The sequence below is a fragment of the Anastrepha obliqua genome, chromosome 3 (assembly GCF_027943255.1).
Source record: "Anastrepha obliqua isolate idAnaObli1 chromosome 3, idAnaObli1_1.0, whole genome shotgun sequence".
NCBI classification, from domain to species: Eukaryota; Metazoa; Arthropoda; class Insecta; order Diptera; family Tephritidae; genus Anastrepha; species Anastrepha obliqua.
The window spans coordinates 28,720,277-28,742,131 of NC_072894.1; the positions used below are offsets into that span (position 1 = coordinate 28,720,277).

The 21,855-nt window shown below is 35.7% G+C and overlaps 3 protein-coding genes across 9 annotated transcripts; 1 reads left to right on the forward strand and 2 right to left on the reverse strand.

The window, feature by feature from the left end:
- Window positions 1-14: 14 nt before the first annotated feature.
- LOC129240174 (ganglioside-induced differentiation-associated protein 1) lies at window positions 15-10,134 on the reverse strand. Of its 2 annotated transcripts, XM_054875772.1 has the most exons (5): window positions 9,705-10,134; window positions 1,178-1,370; window positions 931-1,113; window positions 418-873; window positions 15-360 (listed from the first exon to the last, which is right to left on the reverse strand). In XM_054875772.1, the coding sequence occupies exons 1-5, from the start codon at window positions 9,852-9,854 to the stop codon at window positions 302-304; spliced, it is 1,041 nt and encodes a 346-aa protein (XP_054731747.1). In that variant the 5' UTR covers window positions 9,855-10,134; the 3' UTR covers window positions 15-301. The 2 variants fall into 2 exon arrangements, with proteins under 2 accessions (XP_054731747.1, XP_054731749.1); XM_054875774.1 differs by having other exon boundaries at window positions 15-873.
- A 1,833-nt stretch (window positions 10,135-11,967) lies between these two features.
- Window positions 11,968-14,877, reverse strand: LOC129242444 (uncharacterized). Of its 6 annotated transcripts, none has more exons than XM_054879079.1 (8): window positions 14,825-14,877; window positions 14,533-14,654; window positions 14,133-14,433; window positions 13,030-13,567; window positions 12,871-12,974; window positions 12,564-12,815; window positions 12,339-12,486; window positions 11,968-12,258 (listed from the first exon to the last, which is right to left on the reverse strand). In XM_054879079.1, exons 2-8 carry the CDS (start codon window positions 14,595-14,597, stop codon window positions 12,143-12,145), a joined length of 1,524 nt encoding a protein of 507 aa, XP_054735054.1. In that variant the 5' UTR covers window positions 14,598-14,654; window positions 14,825-14,877; the 3' UTR covers window positions 11,968-12,142. The 6 variants fall into 6 exon arrangements, with proteins under 6 accessions (XP_054735054.1, XP_054735053.1, XP_054735055.1 ...); XM_054879078.1 differs by having other exon boundaries at window positions 14,793-14,862; XM_054879080.1 differs by lacking the exon at window positions 14,825-14,877 and having other exon boundaries at window positions 14,133-14,430; window positions 14,533-14,780.
- Window positions 14,878-17,977: 3,100 nt separating this feature from the next.
- LOC129242635 (differentially expressed in FDCP 8 homolog) lies at window positions 17,978-21,589 on the forward strand. The gene is made up of 2 exons (XM_054879393.1): window positions 17,978-18,766; window positions 20,764-21,589. Exons 1-2 carry the CDS (start codon window positions 18,088-18,090, stop codon window positions 21,486-21,488), a joined length of 1,404 nt encoding a protein of 467 aa, XP_054735368.1. The 5' UTR covers window positions 17,978-18,087; the 3' UTR covers window positions 21,489-21,589.
- The last annotated feature ends 266 nt before the right edge of the window (window positions 21,590-21,855 follow it).

Consider the following 21,855-nt stretch of genomic DNA (forward strand, 5'->3'; position numbering starts at 1 on the left):
CCCATTTAAATTTTTATTTTTTAAATAACAAGGGTAATAACATATTTTTATTGAATTATGTCTTTACATTTAGATTTACACATATTTAAAATAATTATGTTTTTTTTAAATATTCAAATTGTTTTAATTTTATTAGACCTGATAGTTAATACATTTTCGCAGCGGTTAATACATTTTGTGGAGCGGTCTCACTTCCTGTTGCGAATAATCGAAATGTTTCTCCTTTTGGTGTCTTCGGAGTTTACCTTTATTATTTAAAAATAAGAGTAATTGATATATGACTGATTCGGCTGTTATTATCTTAATGGATTCCACGTTGGTCGAATACTGATGATCTTAAATTGCAGATAACCCTCACATCTACTTGTAAAACTCTATTCAATTATTTGTGTGCAAGAGCAGCAAACATAGCCATACCTAGAAATCCGGCACCGGCTCCAATCTTGTAATTGGCCGGCGTGTTCTGCCAAATGTCTTTCAGTATTTTAAAATTGCTAGGCATTAGTTTCTGATAGGTAGGACGTTTTCTGAATCGCAAAAAATAACTCTCTACGTATGGCATTTTACCATATGACCAGTAATAGTTTTCGAAACCCAACTGATACAGCCGATGCAGTAGTAAACCAAAGCTCACGTCGGCTAAAGAATATTCGTTTGAAACCAGCCATTCACGTCCACTATTCTCCTTAAAATCATTATCGATGTAACGCAAAACATTATGAACAGCATCAAGTATTTTCTGAAATTCAACACGAGATTGAACCATCCGCTTGCGCTTATCTTGGATATCCAGTTTGCGTAATAGACTCGCTTTATTGGTTTCGGCTTCATCAATCGATTGTTTTAGTAATTCATAGACTTTCTCATTATTCTCTGCAAACAAGAAACAGGTATAAGATGTAGCAAATTAATAAAATTTATTAAACTCACTCAAGCACGATTTACGTATTGGACCAATAAAGGGTGGTTTCGGTACCAACTTCAGGTCCTCATGGATGAAAGAGCCCAAACTAAGCGCACCCACCGGCAATTGACTGATTATGCTCTCGAAGAACTCCATTTTCTTGAATTCATCCGCATTGTTGCCACGCGGCTTCAGAGCGCTATGTATACCTGTGAAGAATCAAAAATCCCTATTGTCGAGATTAAAGTACTCTCATTGAATTGATTTACTTACTTCCTCTAAATTTATTTTCCACATAACCGATAATGTGACTCGAATCTGGTATAACAAAAGCACCATCCTGTAAGACAGGCACATCTCCCTTTGGATTGAGGTTGAGGAACCATGCTGAGTACTGTTCGCCATTTGCTAAGTCGATGGCGTATGGCACAAAGTCGATATTCTTTTCGTAAAGTATTAGAATAACCTTAAAATGCGGAAATGTTTATTTTTAGTAGACTTAAAATGCGTCAAACCGATAATACCATGGATATATGAGTAGAGTGATGGATATTTGTATGTATGTGTGTACCTGCTAGCTAATAACTTAAGGGGTTAGGGGTAGTCAGAATTTTCAAAAAATTGGATTGTTTTTTTTTTTTGTATTTTCTTAAAGTATAATATCTTAAAAATATTGTGTGAAAATTTTAAGTGAATCCGGTCGCGAAATCTCGCGAAATCCTTCTGGCCACGTGTGGACCGGAGGCGCTCGGGCGAGCTTCTGAGGCTGACAAAATATCAGCTCTCTAACCTCGTGGGCTCTCTTACAGGACACAATGCGCGAGGAATGCACGCTGTGAGACTTGGAATCGCCTCGAGTCCTTTCTGCGCTGGATGTATGGAGGATGAGGTGGAATCATCTCAGCACCTCCTCCTTAGCTGCCCTGCTCTGGCGGGGCTAAGATCTAGGCATCTTGGCTCCTACTTTTTTGCCACGCCTGCTGATATAGCTGGCGCTGACATTAAAAATCTGATAAATTTCATCAGCAGCATTAAGCGGTCGACGCAAATATAGTCATCGTTCGTAATCCACACGCTCCTAACCATCCCAGCACCATCTCTCCCCGCCTCCTCCCTGTATCCCAGCGGTCTTTCTCTCCCGCCTCATCCCTCCATAATGGCATCACAAAGGACGAATCCTTCTTCGTCCAAGTGTGCCCATTCCCCTGGGCAACCATATCTACCTAACCTAACCTAAGTGAATCCGACAAATACTAGTTATTCAGCAATTAACAAAGGGCGCTCCGGAGCATTCGAGAGCAAGTAGACGGATGCTGCACGTATGAAACTGGCAGATAAGCGCGCTTACGATAACACTCGAGAAGGTAGAATGCTACGTAGGCAACAGCAAATCGATATTTTGGAAGCTTCTATGACGGTTTAAGAACTATTGTATGGCCCAGGAATAGATGGCCCAGTGTAAGTAATTAAATAATTCGTATAACTCTACGAGTACATAAATTGATAGCAAATCTTTAAATGTGTGTGTTTCTCATAACTATGTTTTTTGAACTGGTGATCACTGTAACTTAAGGGGGTCTTCTGGTCTCCAGCGAAAAAAAAATCGATTTTTTTTGTTTTGCATAGTTTTGTTGTATGTGTATGCGAGAATACGCCACAGAAAGGATTTTTTGAAAATCGCATTTTTTCACATTTTTCTGGGCACCGAAGTGTACCCTCCTCCGGCCGTTTTATCATAAACTTTATCTTTAAACGCGTTTCCCCGAAAATCGTGTTTTTTAAGCATTTTGGTCACACTTTTCATAGTAGTTATACTCCGATTTCAATGGTTTTGGTCTTAAAAGGTTCGGAAAACTTACCGCTAAGTTTCCCCGTGTACGATTTTTGAAATTTTTTTTCATTCCATTTTTATAACCTTTTAAAGTTCAAAAAATGAGCAAAAAAAAATTTTTTTTGCAAATTGTTGCATAACTTTTGAAAAAAATTAAAAAAAAAAAAAATCTGTCACGGGAAAACTTAACCAGGGCAACTCTGAAGGCAACGCATATCTAATTTTTGCTTTCTGATTACCCAGGTGGAAAAACCGTGACCAAAATGGAGACCTGTTTCGTTTGGAGGTGGACGTCTTCAGCGCCATTTCAAGGTCGCGGGTGTTAATTTTTTTCAAAGTCAAAACCATTTTTTAAAAGCCAAAATATTCACAGGATTTGTCACAATCAATCCCCAAAAAACCCCTTCATTTCAGGGCCTCGAGACCAGAAGACCCCCTTAATAACTGCCTACCAAGCAGTTTTCAATAAAATTTATACTTCTTCTTCTTCTTAATTGGCGCGATAACCGCTTACGCGATTTTGGCCGAGCTTAACAAAGCGCGCCAGTCGTTTCTTTCTCGTGCTAACCGGCGCCAGTTGGACACACCAAGTGAAGCCAAGTCCTTCTCCACCTGATCTTTCCAACGCAGAGGAGGCCTTCCTCTTCCACTGCTACCACCAGCTGGTACCGCATCAAATACTTTCAAAGCCGGAGCGTTTGTATCTATTCGGACGACATGACCCAGCCAACGTAGCCGCTGGATCTTTATTCGCTGCGCTATGTCTATGTCGTCGTAAAGCTCATACAGCTCATCGTTCCATCGCCTGCGATATTCGCCGTTGCCAACGTGCAACGGTCCAAAAATCTTACGCAGAATCTTTCTCTCGAACACTCCAGGCGTCGCTTCATCGGATGTTGTCATCGTCCAAGCTTCTGCGCCATAGGTTTGGACGGGCATGATGAGAGTCTTGTAGAGTGTTAGTTTTGTTCGTCGAGAGAGGACTTTACTACTCATTTGCCTACTTAGTCCAAAGTAGCACTTGTTGGCAAGAGAGATTCTACGTTGGATTTCAAGGCTGATATTGTTATCGGTGTTAATGCTGGTTCCTAAATAAACGAAGTCTTTTACAACCTCGAAATTATAACTGTCTACAGTGACATGGGTGCCGATACGCGAGTGCGCCGACTGTTTGTTTGAAGACAGGAGGTACTTCGTTTTGTCCTCGTTCCCCACCAAAATTTATACTGCTTTTGAAAAATATAAAAAACTTGTGCCTGATCGAAGGATTTTTTTAATTTCGATTTTTTTTAACATAAATTGTCGGTTTTTTTCGTGAAAATCTGAAAAATATTTCCTAAGGCCGCCATATTGTTAATTTTGAAAAAAAAGCTTCGATCAGGCAGAAGATTATCTCTTAATAAAACTAAATTCTCTTGTACGATTGATTTTAGATGAATCTCCAAGGACTTGTGATGATCACCGCAAAGGACTTCTGGAGAAACGGGCTCCACACAAACAGTGATAACTTTTAAAATTATTAATTTTTTTTGCAATTTTGCTAAAGCCAAGTCGAAACCTGATGTATTAATGCTATGTTTTTATTGTTTTTGTAAAATAAAGTAAATGACTAACAAAAAAAAAAAATTACTGAAAAGCGTAATTTTTTCGGGACTCTGACTATCCCTAACCCCTTAAAATATCCTCTCAGAGAACATCTTTTTTTGTTTGACCGGATATTCATGCCTTATAAAGTACAATCCTTTCTTATAATGTCCAATCCTATCTAACCTTAAACAGGGTGCATATGGTATTTGAGGACATGCATATATATGACTATAACTTCCCGAATCCTTTATTTTTCTTTTTGCTCTTTTTTGAGACAAGACGTTGAGGTCTAGAACTTAACTCAAGAAATCAAGAGACATGAAGTTGTCATCGCATTATGTGAAAATCACACCGATATAGAAACCTCTATTTTTCGAAAAGCGCTCTCACATGCGTTTATAAGGTTCGCCGTGAACTGGAAGCAGGTTTCGATGCAAAACACACGAGGAACGTTCTGTAGAGTTTATTCAACAAATGCAAGCGATCATTGACGAGGATCCTTCAAAATCTAAGAGGGCCCTTGCGAGGGAGCTGAATATTTCTGAGCGTTTCATAATTCGAGTTATCCCTGAAGATCCCGGTATAAATTCTGCGTTATGCGTAGAAGACAGTTTATGTCGGAGCAAATACGAGATCAAAACTCTTCTAAACAATATTAAACACCCTGAAGCGCCTGAGATGTTGACGAAAAAAATTTGATTAAGACCAAAAAACCAAACGCAGAAATTACTAAAAATACTTATGGTTATGTTCTAATCCTACAGAGGTTCTGTTATCATGCACACGAAGTTTGCTGACAGTTTTATGGTTTTAGGCGTTGTAAGCAATAACTCCAGGATTTTGAGCCAATTTTGCTGCATATATCTAGGTTCTAGAGACAGTAGTAAAACCCTGTATTGATAGTGTACACGGCGACAGACCATACATCTTTCAGCAAGATTTTAGCCAGATTATCATCCTTCATACACAACGATGGCGACACAAGATTGGATGGCTGAAAATTTCCATGGCCACATAACACCGAACTTATGGCCGCCTACCTCCCCAAATCTTAATACCTGGACTACTACGTATGGAAACCAATAATCACTTTCAAAACACCATTTCCTCTCTGAGGGCTGTTATTAATACCGTTATGGTCAATATGAATAAGGAGTATTTGATTTGGGCATCCAATCGTTTTCGGACCCGAATCGAGAAGGTTATTGCAGTAAGCGAAAATTTGATTGAATGATTTTATAAGTATATAATAAGTTCACTTTGTGGAAAAAATCATGAAGTTTCATTAAATTTGGTTCAAAAAATATTTAATTAGATTTACTCCCAAGTTGCCCTCAAATACCGTACGCCCCAGTATATATTTTGTCCATTTAGTTATAGTTTGATATAAGATTACATTTTGGGTACCTGTATCCGAAGCTCTGTCGACCACTCCCACAAGCCTAAATAACTTTTATTAAATCTTTCTCTAATTGAAGCCATTAGAGTTTTTCAAAATTTTGTAAACAATTTCTGCAAACTTGTGTAAGTTGAATTGCGCCATTTAGGCTTTCTATTTTATAACGAAGTTTTCCACAAAAATTTCTTCGAAAAGCTTCCTAGAATAGTTTTAAAAGAGTATCTCTATCAGTGCCCCGCTCTGGCACTTCTATCTCTATAAATGTACTATAGTTCACAGCATCTGGTTTCACAATATTCTAAAATGGGGATGGAAACTCTTTTAAGAACAAGGACAAAGAATAATCTTCTCACAAAATATCCTTCTGAGATTATCCTCTAAATTTTTTTATTTGGTGAAATATGGAAAAGTTGGTTCGATTGTATAGGAAAATGTTTTATTAATTGAATCGGAATATCTTGAATTAGTACTGTCATAACGGTGACATTTCTAAAAGATGCTTAGGAAAGTAGTCCGGTTTTACAACAACAAAAGTAGCTGTTTAATAAAAACTGAGTAATGAGCAAAAATTAACACCAGTTGCCCGATAAATCTCCTTTTCCCAGTAGTGACGACACATGAGACCTTCCTGCTCCCTAGTACTCTTTATGAAGCACTGGATTTATTGAAGGCATTCGGTACAATTAGCCACGCCATGCAACTAGATCATATTAAACAGTCGACCCTCCCACCTGGACTGAAGAGGTGGGCCGGAAAGTATGTGTGGGGTCGACACTCGTCAGTAATATTCTGAGCTCTAAATACGAGAAGGATAAAGCAAGGAGTGCCTGTTGGACGAAGGAGATCAAACTGCAGGTGAAGGTTAAAGATGACGAAACACCAACACCGAATGTAAATAACCCCAAACTACCTTCGATAGTTTGCTCTCCTTCTCGGCGCGTACAAACACAATTGTCACTATGGCCCCAAACCGCAACCAGCTACTTAAATCGCTAGCCGATTTCACTGGTGATATGCACAAATAAATGATGCTGGCGACATTTAAGGGGTAACACCACTCTACACGCGTAAAATAAACACGATTTTTAAAGAATTTTTTTGTATAGAAAGAAAGGGAAAACAATCACTCTGATTTGGGAAGTTATTACTTATATACTAAAATACAAAACTACAAAGTTTGATCGAAAAATTTTACAAAATGGCGGCATTGGAGACATTTTTGTAATGTGGTTTCTCTTGAAGGAGCTCCGGGGCACGCAGCACAGAGGGTGCAAATTTTAATCTGGAACAAAGAAACATTTTTTTTCTTAATCTAGATAAGAATAGCTAGAGAAACACGTAGGGGATTTAAAAAATATTTATTTTTGTGGAATTAGCAAACATTTGAAAAAAAAACTCTATTTTGGACTAAAAAAACGGCACTTAAATAATTATAACAATCGTTTAAATTAATCTATCGAAAATCCCCTACGCTCTTCTCTTAAGAAGGTTATTATACAGACGTAGTGAAAAACCTGATTAAAAATATTTAAAATTGTTTGAGTTATGCTGCGTGCCAATTTCAGAAAACGTGTTTTGAGGAAAACGCGTTTAAAGTTTGGAAATTTGGAGTAGTCGTTAGGTAGCAGTCACTAACGCTTGGTTAAAAGCTGAAAATATTTATGAAGTAAACTTCGGTAACGTATAAAACTTTTTGTTCTGTATTTTAAAAGGTTCAAAGAATTTTTTAAGCTTATAAAAAAAAATCAATTTTTTGAAATTTCTACAGTGGTGTTACCCCTTAAATCAATTGGCCGACCTGTTCTGAATTATGCAGTGCTAGTGACGCGGAGTGCAGGAAGTATCAAACCTGCCAAAATACTGCCATCAGGACAGTCATGGGATGCCTCCCTTACAACATCTTCACAGCGAGACTCCGATGCTCCAAATTAAGGAGCGCTCGGCAAGAAATCCCTGGCGAGGAACCACACTGTAGACACTTAATGGAGGCTGAGAAACATTCCATTCATGCAAGGTGTCATTTCTTTGACTACACTGATGAGACCAGAACCAAATACACCTACTGGACCAAAAAGTTTATGGACAAATCTTAAACGGCATTCATCGGGAATCTATCATTACAGATAAAGAGCTTCAGCGGCCTTGTGAGATACACAAGAGACTCCGATGCTCCAAATTAAGGAGCGCTCGGCAAGAAATTCCTGGCGAGGAATTACACTGTAGACACTTAATGGAGGCTGAGAAGCATTCCATTCATCCAAGGAGCCATTTCTTTGACTACACTGACGAGACCAAAACTAAATACACCTACTGGACCAAAAAGTTTATGGACAAATCTTAAACGGCATTCATCGGGAATCTAGCGGGTCATCCAGTCCGACCACCATTCATTACAGATAAAGGGCTTCAGCGGCCTTGTGAGATACACAAGGACGTCATAATAGCACATCTAGGTTAACCTCCTACCTATCCAGAGTCCACCCAGACATACTCAGGCCCGACGAGAGGGAGGAGGGGGGGATCGGGTACTTTTTCCCCCGGGCCCGGAGTTCTCAGAGGGGCCCGGACTCGAGATTATACGTATTTATATGAATTAGACATTATTGGAAAGGGCCCGCATTTGCAATTTTCCCCCGGGGCCCGGATATGCTCTCTACGGCCCTGGACATACTCAACATATGTCGCGCATGTGAAGCTACCCCACACGACACTAACCACCTATTCAGGTGCCCTCTTAAACCCACTAACTTAAAACTCCTCTATCTTTAGACCCACTCATCAAACAGCATGTTTCTTGGGACTACCGTTAGGAGATAGACGATGACAATCAGCGACTACATCGTGACTGTGAACAACAACAGCAACTCCAGTTGCTAACACAAAACATTCTTGGCTATGGGGCAAAATTTGTTTGAATTTTATTCACTACTGTATTCTATTCTATGCATTGACAATAAAGCTGGTTTTGTACGAGTAATCATGCGTATTTTAAACAGTTAAAATCATAACATCGAAAAACGTATGTAATTAAATTAATGGGAAGGCAATTATTTCTTATTTGTTGAACTTTGAGCAATCAGATATTTTAAAATTGGTGTGAGAAGATAGCAATGACAAATTATTTAACAAAACACAACTGAAAATATTTTATTTGGTTATTTATTATTTTCTCACTGAGCATAATAAAAATAGAAGAGTGAGGCGCATTATCATCTGGCCTGTTGTTGTCGTTTAAGTGGTTGAGTATTTTTACTATCCTAACTAGCGACCAGCACCGTTTTATTTACTGGCACTGTTCTCGTGTGATGATTTCTTGTTTTTTTTTTTTTGGTTTCTAAGTCAGAGCCATTTTGTGAGATCCAAGTATAGCACCAAATACTTTATCTCGATATCTCCATATCTGAGATCTCATTAATTTGCTGTAAGAAGGGCTTACTGAAAGAGCGAAGTCGTGCCCTAGCTTGAATTGGGACACGATTTTATCCTGATTTTATGCTTGAATCTTGATTTTTCCTTGATTTTTTTTTAAATGAAAAGTGAATTTCTAACAGCAGATATACATAAATGACTAATATTTGCTTAAAACCTGCATAAAAAGCTTGCAATTAAGTGCTTGACAGGCGGAAAGTACTAAGTCGTGTTAAATATTTTCCTCAAAAGTCCACAAATATGTACATATATATAATATGTACACAGTAGATACATTAAACTTATTACAAATTGTTTGCTTTTGTGCTAGATATGATGATGTGAGTAGTAAACGTCTACTCACAAGTTAAACGAAAACTCACACATTCAGTACAATTCCGAATTCTATATTCTAATTAATTTATTTGGTCTCTAAGCCATTTTTCCCACTACTAGCTAGGTAGGTGTGTAATTATATTAGTTTACGGTTAATTTGATTATTTTCAATTGCTAACAGCGGCTTGTGTTTAAGTGCGAAAATATGAATGAATCACATGATCTGAAATTGTACCTACTTTTTGCGAGTGGAAATTATATGGATGAAAGTAAAGTATCAAGCTGTCATCTTTAAATTGTGGCGCCTTAAACTTCTTCGGTGTTGTGGTTGCAGATGGTGTCAATAATGTCTGGGATGTTACAGTTGTTTCATTAGTTAATGCATTCATTTTTGAGTATTTTCGTTCCCAGAAATGCTAAATATACCAACAGTTAGGTATATTAAGTTTGAAACGCTTACGTATTTTGGTTGTTCGTTAAATAAAACTTTAAAAATCACAAAAACGATTTATTTAAATTTTGTCACATGCTCGGCTTTACAAATTTTCGGGTGCACGATATCTATAATGTTAATGTATGTATGTATTCGAATACATACATGTGAAATGCATGCATCAACAGATTTAGACGACAATAGCAAAATGAACTGAGCGCGTTTGAAATCGGTAGTCGACTGCCGCGGGCGGTATCCAAATTGGCTTACATACAAATTATACAGAGAAGTTAAAAACGTTAGCTAGTACCTTTATGTTTTCGTAGTTGTGTTAATATGCATACAAACACCTAATTCGTATACACGTACATACATGCGGTTGAATAGCTTGCGTGCTAAAGGGTTGTGGAATTGGGTATACCTATGTATGTATGTAAATAGCTCGATTCTCTCGTTAGTAAACAATTATTAGACAAGGTTAAGAGTTAAAATAACACAGAGATTTTGAATGCGTTAAAAGAGGATTTCAAAATTAATGGCAAACAAATTATTAGCCTCTCTACGTTCTTACTTCATAGAACTTTGTAAACAGACTTTACAGAGATACTAGAAAGTAGTAATATTCCAAAATAGAGGTAATAATTAATATTAAGAGGAAAGAAACAACTGACGCAATTTCTTTGCCTTAGCCAAGGCATATTAAGTAGTAGAGCAAAAGCAATAAGTGCAATTATTTTTTTCACTTTTGGTCACTAAAATGTCAAAAAACTCTATAAACAGAGTATGACAGTTTAGGGTAATTAAATACAATTGGCACTTTCGAGACAAACAAATAGGAAAGGATCACTATTGCAACCTTGCTGCTGTTCCCTATTGAATGTGCATTGATCTTAACCGAATGGAAAAGCGATTTTATATTTGTGGAGAAATTATATTGACCAAAAAAGCTAGAATAATGAATCTGCAAATAATCAAATAATGTAATTATTTTTGTAACCTGTTGAACACATAATTGATGATGTTGTAGTTGTAGCATAAACAACTCCAAATACATTGCTCATCAGTATAGAATGACCGAACTTTTGTTTCGACTTCCGCCATGTTCGGCAACAAAAGTTCAGCTCGGTTTCGGTTCAACTTCGACAGAAAAGGTGAAATTTAGCCGAACATTCCTTAACATTTTTTTTTTTGTTAAAAAAGTGTATACACTTTTAGTTTTGTAACATTTTTTCACATTTTCTGTTAAAAAGTGTGGTCCCTGCTGCAACCTGCACCGCTAGCAAGGAGAAAATGCCGATAAGCTACCATTTAAAATTATCCAAAGATGAGTATTAAATTATTACTACATGTAAAAAAGTTCTGTTTCTCTTAGTTTTCCATCAAAACGGCGCTTCAACCATTTCACCGTAGCTTTCCAAACATATGTAAGCATGTATGTACATACAAACATATATATATACTATGAGCTGAAATTAATGTGATTGAAACTTATGTACCTTTTTTACTTTATTGTATGTAAAAATACAGCATTTTAAAATTCATTGCTTGTTTATTACTGGAACCCCTTGAAAATTTATTCAACAGGCTTCGGCCGAAGCTTGGTCTTTCTCTACTCAACAGAATTTGTAGAAGGACCCTCATCTTACCAGTTAATTTTATGGTTATATAATTTTAAAGTTATAAAAATAATCAGATGAAGTCCTTTTAAATGGCATGCCCTTTTCGTATTAAATAAAACGCTATCGCTGAAATAGCAATAGACAAACCTCTTGATGATGGTATACCCAAAATAAAAAAGTTGATTGTTGAAGTTATGTTGTTCTCTAACCGCATAAAACGTTCGCCATAAATTTCTAAGGGAATGCTGGTGAAGTGACCGCACTTAGTCGTATGTAAGTCTAGGTTGTGGAAGCGTGAATTTACTCTCTATTTCTTTATATGTAACTTTCAATAAATTTACAAAAAATAACCAAAGAGTTGTAAAAATAGTAATAGAAAAATCCCAGGTGTGTTTTTTAACTACTGGAAATAACAAATTCGTATTTACCAAATTTTATTCATACACTTACTTCATTATGCACATACAACTAAAACCATATAAAATAATAATATTCACAAAATAAAGGTTTTTTACAAACTAAAAATAATGCTGCATTGAAAAGGTTAAGGTTCTAACACAAGATAATAAGCGCAATAAATTGAAAATATGTATTATAAAAAATTTACATAATTTTTGCGTTAATGCTAATGACTATTCATTCTACTCTTTTGCTTATTAAAACGATTTTTCACTTTCTTTAATTGTTGTCGCAGAATATTTATAAAATCGTCAAATGATCTGCCCTCTCCATACGTGGCTTCTATAACACAGAAAAGTTTTGTTTAAAAATTGAATATACATATGCACACATTATGTGAGCAATTTTAAGTAATCAACTACCATAAAGAGCATCCAGGCAATTGTTGAATGATTTTAAAGACTTTTTGCCCTTTTCTCCATTGTAATTATACTCCATTATTATTTGCTTTCCAAAAATAGCGTCAATACCTTTTATCTGTCCCCCCGTTAATCTTCTTAGAATACCTATCTGTAAAAGAAAAGCTTTAAATAGGAATATGATTTCGTAATACATACGTAGGAGTTGATTTGAGCTTTTGAACTTACCATTTCTGCTTTGTTTTCTCCCATTAATCGTGTTTCTAGCTCTTGTAACTTATCTTCTGCTTCTAATGGAAATTTTATAGGGGATGATACACTTGACATTTCACAATTATGTCGTAATAGAAAATTATTCTCGGCAACAATTTTTACTATTTCTGTTTGTCGCTTTAATAATTCATCCATTTTATTTTCGAGTGTTCTTTGAATAGCTCCATCCTTGCCAATTTTTGAATACGTGTTTTTCCTTTCTTTATTCTATTATTGGATACTAAATTATTAATAGGAATGTGCATAAGCTGCAACTACTTACTTCTTCCTCGTCAAACGTTTCGAGATGAAGCGGTTGAAGCAAACCGTCATTATCACTGTATTCTATCGAACATTGCGTCCCGGCATTGGTATCTTCTATTGATTCTTGAGGTAGACTTATCACCGAAACGTAAAGATCGTTTTGCTATTTTCAACTCACCCAATTGCACATCAGACTCGAATGTGTCATCATCACTCAGCAACTCATTTTTGACTTGCGTAACCGTAGTATCAAAAGTAGTGTTATTGTCCGACCCTAAATATATTTGGCAAAACTGCTGCATTGACTCTACACATAAACTTTGAAATTGGTAAAATTCATTGACTTTAACAAAGCAACTGTGGCATAGATTTTTAGGATACTTATCCGTCTGCTCGATTTTAAGAGATGTGCAGGCGGTTAATTTCTTCGCTAAATTTGTTGTTTGAAATATTGGATAATACGAATTAGTTATGGAACTGCTCGCTATGTCTTTATCAAATTTTTGTAAGCACGTTCGGCAAACCGTGTCAACATTTACATGACCCTCCAATGGAAGCTCTATTTCTTGCTTACATTTTGTTGTATATGCAGGATTTGAGGCGTCAACGTTGGTATATGTTAAAATAGTTGAAAGCGGGTATTTTTCTTCTTCTTGAATTTGGTTATGAGACCGTTTTTTAGCGTTTCGAATTTCTTGAGTGTATGTTTCCGGTTCCTGTGATGGAAGGCCTTTCACATCTTAATAAAAAAGGAAATAAAAAGAGGTGTGTGTGTCAGCTCCGACACGCGACTGGAGTTTACTCCTTAAGTACGATTACCGTGATATTTAAAAATAAAGGTTTCAAAGAGCTTAAAATACGTTCACATATGCATTAATTACCAATAAATCAACAAAATTAATATACCCGTTCACATATGGCAGATACCTGCAAAATTGACAATCAGCTATCAATACTGTTGTGAAAGGGTTTTCTTCATAGAAATTATTTTGGTGGAATATTTCGGTGTTTTTGCTTTGTTTAATTATTTTCATCTTAACGATATGATGAAAAGACAAGGTGAAGGATTAGCTAATTTAATTGCGCAATTCGCTGCTAATAAATAAATTTATATTTTTCCAGTAATATAGAAAAGGTCTTCATTTACTCCTTTTGCATATTAAATATATTTTTAAATATCACGGTAATCGTTCTTAAGGAGTAAACTCCAGTCGCGTGTCGGAGCTGACACACAAACCTCTTTTTTTGTTGTGTAGATAGTAATTCTACAGTTTCAATTACCGCTTTGTGCTGAATAATTACATGACCTGCATCAGGACTTAATTGCATCGATGATGCTGTAACTACAGGTGCTGGATGCTCAGAAGGCCCCGCTTCTTGCCTCAGAATAATTTCAGCAAAATCAGTATTTATCTGTGCTGCCAGCTTTTTCTTCAACCTATATTGCCGTCGGTATTCAGCTCTAGCCTTTTTGGCGGACTCATCACCGTTATCGTTTTTTTGTTGTTTACGAAGTTTGTATTGACGCTGCCGTTCTGCACCAGATTTTGGAGCTGGACGTGGCGGCCTGATGACATTGCTGCTAATAGGCAAATGTAATTACTATCAAATTCAGAATAAAAATTATCAAATCGCATCAGTACAATCTATGTCGTATAAAAACATAAATTACATACCCTACCTACAAACCGCATCCACGAGTTTTTGAGATTGGTTTTTATCATCATTTGAATGTTTATTTTCCATATCTCAAAATACGACGTTGTGTTCACTTCACTATTTGTGATATTTAATATCAAACCACTAGAAATAAACAGCACAATTTACAAAAGGCACAAATAGTGTTATTATGAATATCACAAAATGCATAAATGTTGAATTAATTCTTGTTTCGTCCACACCGTACGCTATAGTCGATTACATCCAAGGCGAATTTATTACCTTATTTATTATTATAATTATAATAAATTCACCTTGATTACATCGCACCGGGCCAATATCAAGCGCTTGATACTGAAAAATGATGGGTGTTGTACATCGATGTTCCGATCATCGATTATTTTCCAGCTGTGCAATTTTGCTATTAGCAAAATTGGTGAATAACTTTGTAAGCCACACATTTATGATGATGAGCCACAGTTTGATGTCAAATGTAGCAGCGAAACCAAGGCGAATTTATTATAGGTGACAGCAACCACCTATAAGTAAAACCCTACATGTATTTGTTGTTGCGTTTGGTCCAAGCACCACGTCAACGTACAATCGCAGATGTAAACATACGAATGTAAACATACCAATACATACAAACAAAGCATATCATTTTGACGTAAGCCATACCTACGGCGAAAAATTCAGCTGGGTGAATGCTGTCACCTATAATAAATCCACCTTGAGCGAAACACTCTGAGTAGTTTCTCCATTGTAACAAAACATTCGCAGGCACAATTACACATGCACAGTTTGAGGTGAAATGTAGTAGCAAAAACACTGAGTAGCTGCTGTATGGTTGTTGTTGCACTATTGCGCTGCGCAGATAATATTCAAAGTGGTGGTTTGTGTCTTCGTTGGAAAAATTTAAAATAAACACTTACCAACTAAATAAACCAACAAAAACACAAACCAAAAGAGAAAAGGGGCATAGAGAAAGAGCAACGCGCCACTTCCGTCAGCGTACACTTCCGGTGATTCACACGATTTTACTACCCATATTTTTTTCATACCGTGGGCCTTATATATCGTTTCTTAAGGAGTAAACTCCAAAAAGACAAACATTTAAAAAACAATTAACTATTTTTTCATTTACCTGATTCAAACATTTTATTTTAATACCAAATAGTTCCGAATATTTATAAAATTAGCGGATATGAGTGCTAGTCAAATGAACTTATCCAGACGTTCAAATCATATGTTTCGTTAGTGATGTGTAAATTTATTTGTAAATTCTGCACATCGACGTTACTAAGAGTTATACAATACAATACAAGGCGTATTTATTAGAGGTGGTGGCACTAGACCAACAACATTGTTTTGTATGTTTGATTGTCACAGCAAAGTATTGGAAAAGTAGAAAATAAAAAATTAATTAGCCTTGTTTTATTCTGTGCTGACAGCCCCATGGACACAGCGAAAGAAAAAAAAAACAAATCAGCTGATTTACCAACGCCACCTTTAATAGATTCGTCTTGATACAATATTGCGCCTTCCTAATTTGCCCTGCCGCATATGACGATAGTGCGACTTATGGTATGCAGAATACCGACGGTGGCGCCTTCCGAAAATCGCTACTTTTTTTTAGCGATTTCGGCAACAGGATGAAATCTTCTCTGTCGATAAACAAACAAAAAGAAAAAAGGTAGTTGATTATAAATAATCAGTGAATGGTTTGGTAATATTCTGAATTTAAGATTTGTGTTTTTTAAATAAAATAAAATAATAAAAATAAAGTACCGCTTGTCAATTTGTGAAAGCACAAATTATAAAAATACCTCCATATGCGGATGCGATGATACCGTGGCAAATAGATATGTTTATGTGTAATTTCTTGTGTTTAGCAATTTTCATAGCTTCTGTTTATTCTTTTTTTCACAAACAAGTAAATTTTCTTCATTTTGTTTGTTTATCTGCAGAGACGTCATCACAGCGAATCATTCTTGTTTTATCAATATTGGCGCAAATTTCGCAAAAGTTAATATAAATTTTATTTAAGGGGGGGGGGGGGGGGGGGGGGGGGTGTAGGGTCACAAAATCGAAATTTTTTTTCTTCACTCATCTTATAGTAAATCATTTCAAGAATGTTCTGTCAAAATTTTAAGTGGATCGGAGCAGAACTCTCAAAGTTATAGCCTTTGTAGGCACTCTACCTCGAATGCGGAGCATCGATAATTTCTCAGAGTCATTTTTTCAAACGCGTTTTTCCCGAAACGATTTCTTAAAAGTCGGTGCCAATCACAACTCCGAAACTATTCAACCGATTCTTTTCAAACTTGGCACACGTTTTCTAAATCAAAAATACCTCCCCCCTACACTGTTTTTTTTATTTTTTTTATTTTTTTTTTTAAGGTTGTTTTTCACTTACAAATATGGCGAAATTTTTCGCCAAAAATGCTCGTTTTACGTTTTTTTGCCACCAAAACTACAAAAATGAAAAAAAAAAAATTTATTAATGTAGGGGGGAGCATTACGTCATACTTTAACTGAAAAATTCGACTTTTTTAGTTTCAGATGATTCTACGACGAATGCCGATTGGCACCGCAGAGCACCTCTCGAAAAACATATCTCCAAAAAAACTCTGTCATGGGCTTATTTGTCAATATATTATTATTAATATTTTTTAAAACCTTATTGAAAAGATGTACAATAACATGCAACTGATTTTATTAAAGTATCTTAAGCCATATTTCTGTAAAAAATTAAAAAAAAAAAGTGTTTTTTTTTTAGCGCTAAACCCTACCCCCCTCTTAAATTCGTCTCGCTTTGACAAGAGGATATAGCGATATTAGATTTGGAAAAACTTTTTAAATTATACAGGTTGCTGGCAAAACACCCATAGAATGAGGACGCAAAATTATCTAAATATAAAGCAAACATGAAGAGGGGAAAATTATAAAAAATTCTCTCTGATACTGCAATCAAGAATTGGTTGTATTTGAAATCATATGTTAAATTAAAGCATACAAATCCATTGAACAGTGTTGCCTTTAAAACCAGCTGATTTCGACTGCTATTGACTCTGTGTTGTTGTATTTTGGCCTTTAATCGGGAATAAGAGAAAGCGACTAAAAATTTGCAAAATTGTCGGCTTTTAGAGATTTAATAATATATGTGAGTATTGATTATTTTAAGTACAGCTCTCTGATTTGCATTAGATATTGGCTGTTGGATGCGAAATTGCCATTGGTTGTTCGGTAATTATTTTATATTAACGCCTTCATGTTTGTTTCGCTGTATATACGATTTTTTTGGCTTTTAAGAATGCTTTGCTCTACGTTTACTCTTATTTTAAAAAATCAGAATAATCGATAAGCCTGCAATCGGTTATAGCAAATCGTTTTTTATGTTTTTTCAGCCACCCTGCTTTTCCTTGACGTTCAATGCTGTACTGGCTTACAGCTGTTTTTATTTATATTCTGTGTGTTTGATGACAAACATTTTGCTAATTTCATTAAATATATATTTACGTTTTTGCTTTTGTTGTGATTAAAATAATGTATTGACTGTGACCTCAAATTAAAAAAAATGAATCCGTTTCGTGATAGTTTAGCCAGCATTCCTGGAGCGTTGACTAATTTGATTAGTGAAAGTGCTTCCAGTTTGTTGCAGCATAGTAGCGCTAGTAATAGTGCAGCTTTGGCTCCCGATGACGACGTTAGCTCTACTGCGTCTCAAAGTGACAGATCGTATCCTATACCAGCATCCTTAGTGAAGGAACAATGGCGTTTAATTTTTACTTCTGACGCTAACGTACAAGATTTGGAAGCAGCGATTGCACATTGCCGGGATTTGGTAATGGTTACCGATGAGTGTAGTGAAGAAAGACGTTGGTTGGTTCGCCATTTAGTTGATTTGCGTTACTCACTAAAAGAGCTAGAGTCAGCACAGACAGATCCGTTAGAAGTACCTCCTCAGGTAAAAACAGTTGTGGGCCATCATTTTCATGTGCAACGGAGCGGACACATTGGTACCCGTCAATACTGTGATCATTGTAGTAGTATCATATGGCGTATGATACAAGCATGTTATGTGTGCAGCGATTGCAATTTTCTAGCCCATCAAAAATGTGTTGACAGTGTAGTGCGGATATGTGCACATGTGATAGCATCCGAACGCTGTTACCCTATTAATGAAATTTGTCCTGAGATCGGTTTGGCTGCGCAGCGATACAAATGTGTAGAATGTGGAACTCTACTCAACTTTAGTAAGTGTTAAATCACTTTTACGGAGTAACAGAGAAATATGTTTTGCTAACCTAAAATAATTATATGTAAAATACATAAACACAAATTTAAAAAAATGATAATAATTTAAGTCAGCATTATGTTCGTAGTAGATTTATTTCGTTAATTTCTGTTTTTTTTTTATTTAGCACAACCAAACTCGATTAGCTGTTTTGGCTCGAACAAACAAGAGGGTAAACATATTTTTATTAGTTATAACTTGCTTTATGCGCACTCGAATTTTGTATTAAAAATAATTCCCAGTTTTTTAAAACTAACCGCGTTTTTTTTCTCGTAATAATATTACATTTATTCTTCCTTGCGCTAGGACTGTCAGGCAAATGCGCATCGTTTTGTACAAAAGTTTGCGAAAATTACAAAAAAAAAAAAAAAAAAATCCAGTAACTCATTAAATTTTATTGTATTCAATATAAAATATATACATATGTGGGTGGAAGTTTTCTTGTTCTATTCTCATAAGAAATACACAACATTTTCGCACGACTTTGGCAATATTTTCATGATATTATTTTCGTAATATTGCCATGTGATGAGATAACATTTTTTTCCAGGAAAGAAATATAATCAACCTAGTTGTTGTTGTTTTTATTGTAGCAGCATAAATATTCGCCATATTTACATACGAGGAATGCTGCTGGAGTGACAGTCCTTGGCCGGATATAAATCCAGGTCGTTTCGGTAACGTAGAACCGACTGTCGTGGAAACGACATGAACTTCACTTTCTTCGGGATAATTCGATTTCCGTTTCCGCTTGATATGCATTTTTCGCGGAAATTTTTCAATTTCGAATATAAATTCCCTTATCGGCAACACCAATTTCGGTAGAAAATAGTGCCCATTGAACAATAAAATATAATAAGAATAAAAATTACAACTGTGTCCAATTACTGTTGTTTAAGTTCAAAACGTCATTTTGTAGAGTAAGTTGGAATGTTACGTTTCGTGCAAAAAGTAAGTCTTGAAGAATTCTAAGCTGTTCTTTCAAAGCTATTCATTGCGACCATAAAGTAGCCCCAAATATTGCTAAAACTTCGTTTCCACGACAGTCGGTTCTGCGTTACCGAAATGACCCGGATTTATATCCGGCCAAGGACTGTCACTCCAGCAGCATTCCCCTTATGTAAGTATGGGGAATGTTTATGCTGCTACAACAACATTGCTAAAACTTCATAACGTATACTAACCGCAAAATATCTGCAGAGCTCTTTTCGTATCCACGCAAAAAAATAAAAACTAAAAAAAAGCGCCAACGCTTGATGGCGTAGCAAATTTTTTTATTGAGTGGGGGATATGTAACAAAAGCTTCTTTGTTTAGCCTCTAATATTGCATAATTATGAAAATCAGTTTGTTTTCTAAATACACAAACAATAAATTGCACTATGCTTATAAAGTTTCAGGCAGCTCCAAGCGATTATAAATAATTGTCTCTCAAATATCTCATAATCGCTTGATGCTCTACATTTGCTTCTCCCTCAAACAAAGTTCGCAATGCATTTTTATTAAAATTGTCAGTTACATAAATTTATACTTAATGGTTTCCAATTTTTCATATGGCTAACAGAGTTGATATTCTTATATTCGAACAATTCGAAGTGAGATTTATTTCGTGAAAAATTCGCTCTACATATTCTTCTTTCGGGCGTTCGGAAACACTCCCGGTGAATTTTTTCCGGTGAAACTGATGAAAATCCTCTAATACGTAAGACAGAAGGTGTTTTTTTTTTAATATTATATGTAGAAATAAAAATTTACTTTCGTTTTATATTTTGTAAATTATTATCGTATACATATTAATATTTATGCTTATCTATTGATTTCTTCTATCAATTATTATTTTTAAATTGACACTCCTACAAACAATAAATATTCTTCTAACTATCACATTCACAATGTACACTCCAAAAAGCTTTTTGAAAAAATCGTAATTTTTTGTTTTTCTTTTTAATTTTAAATAGAAAACTCTTGGATCGAACCACGTTTGTGTGACTACAGTGGCCTGTATTATTGTCCAAATTGCCATTGGAATGATAATAGTATCATACCTGCTCGAGTAGTGCACAATTGGGATTTCACACAACATAAAGTATCACGTGCTGCGCTTCAAGAAATATCCCTCTTCTGCGATAAACCACTAATTAAGCTAGAGGAGGCGAATCCAAAGCTGTTTGTATTCTTGGAGAAATTGGGTAACATTAAGAAGGTGCGTCAAAATTTATTTTATATGAGGAAATATTTACTGGAATGCCGAACAGCAGCCGAGGAAAAATTTTTAGATAAGCAAATAAGTGCCCAACTTACCAACGACAACACTGGCGTGTGTGATTCACGTTGTCACCTCATACAATCCACCGAATTTTATTCAATAAATGATTTAGAGCTTATTGAAAAAAGCATTTTAATAGAATATTTGCAGAAATTGTTCAACGCATTCGACCAGCACATACGCAATTGCGAGATATGTCGTGCCAAAGCTTACATATGCGAGATTTGCGGCAATGATGAAGTGATATTCCCCTTCGACGATGGCTGTATCATGTGCGATAAGTGCAATTCTATTTACCATCGCGTTTGCATGACGCGAAAGAATATGATTTGTCCGAAATGTGTGCGATTGCAAGAACGAAAAAATCAATTAGAAAACAATAATGGCGATGACACAAGCGATGCTGATGAGATTTAGTAGTTTAGACCATGTTATTCGATATTTTTATAGATACGATTATATACTTATGTAGCATTAAATCCTAGAAATTGAATTATGTCAAGAAAGTGTATTATGTACATACATTTATTTGCTTTATAAAATAAGTTTTTACCTTATATTGACTTTTTGTACTAATAAAAATATTAATGCTACATAAAACTTTATAAATATTTACACTATGGAGCAAAAGCGAATGCAAAAATATTGAGGGTTAGTTCCCATGAAGGGTGCGTTCCTACGACAGTCGGTTTTACGTAACTGGACTGTCTGGATTTATATCCGGCCAAGGGCTGTCACTTCTGCAGCATTACCCGTATATGTGTGGGAATGTGGCAATATTGAT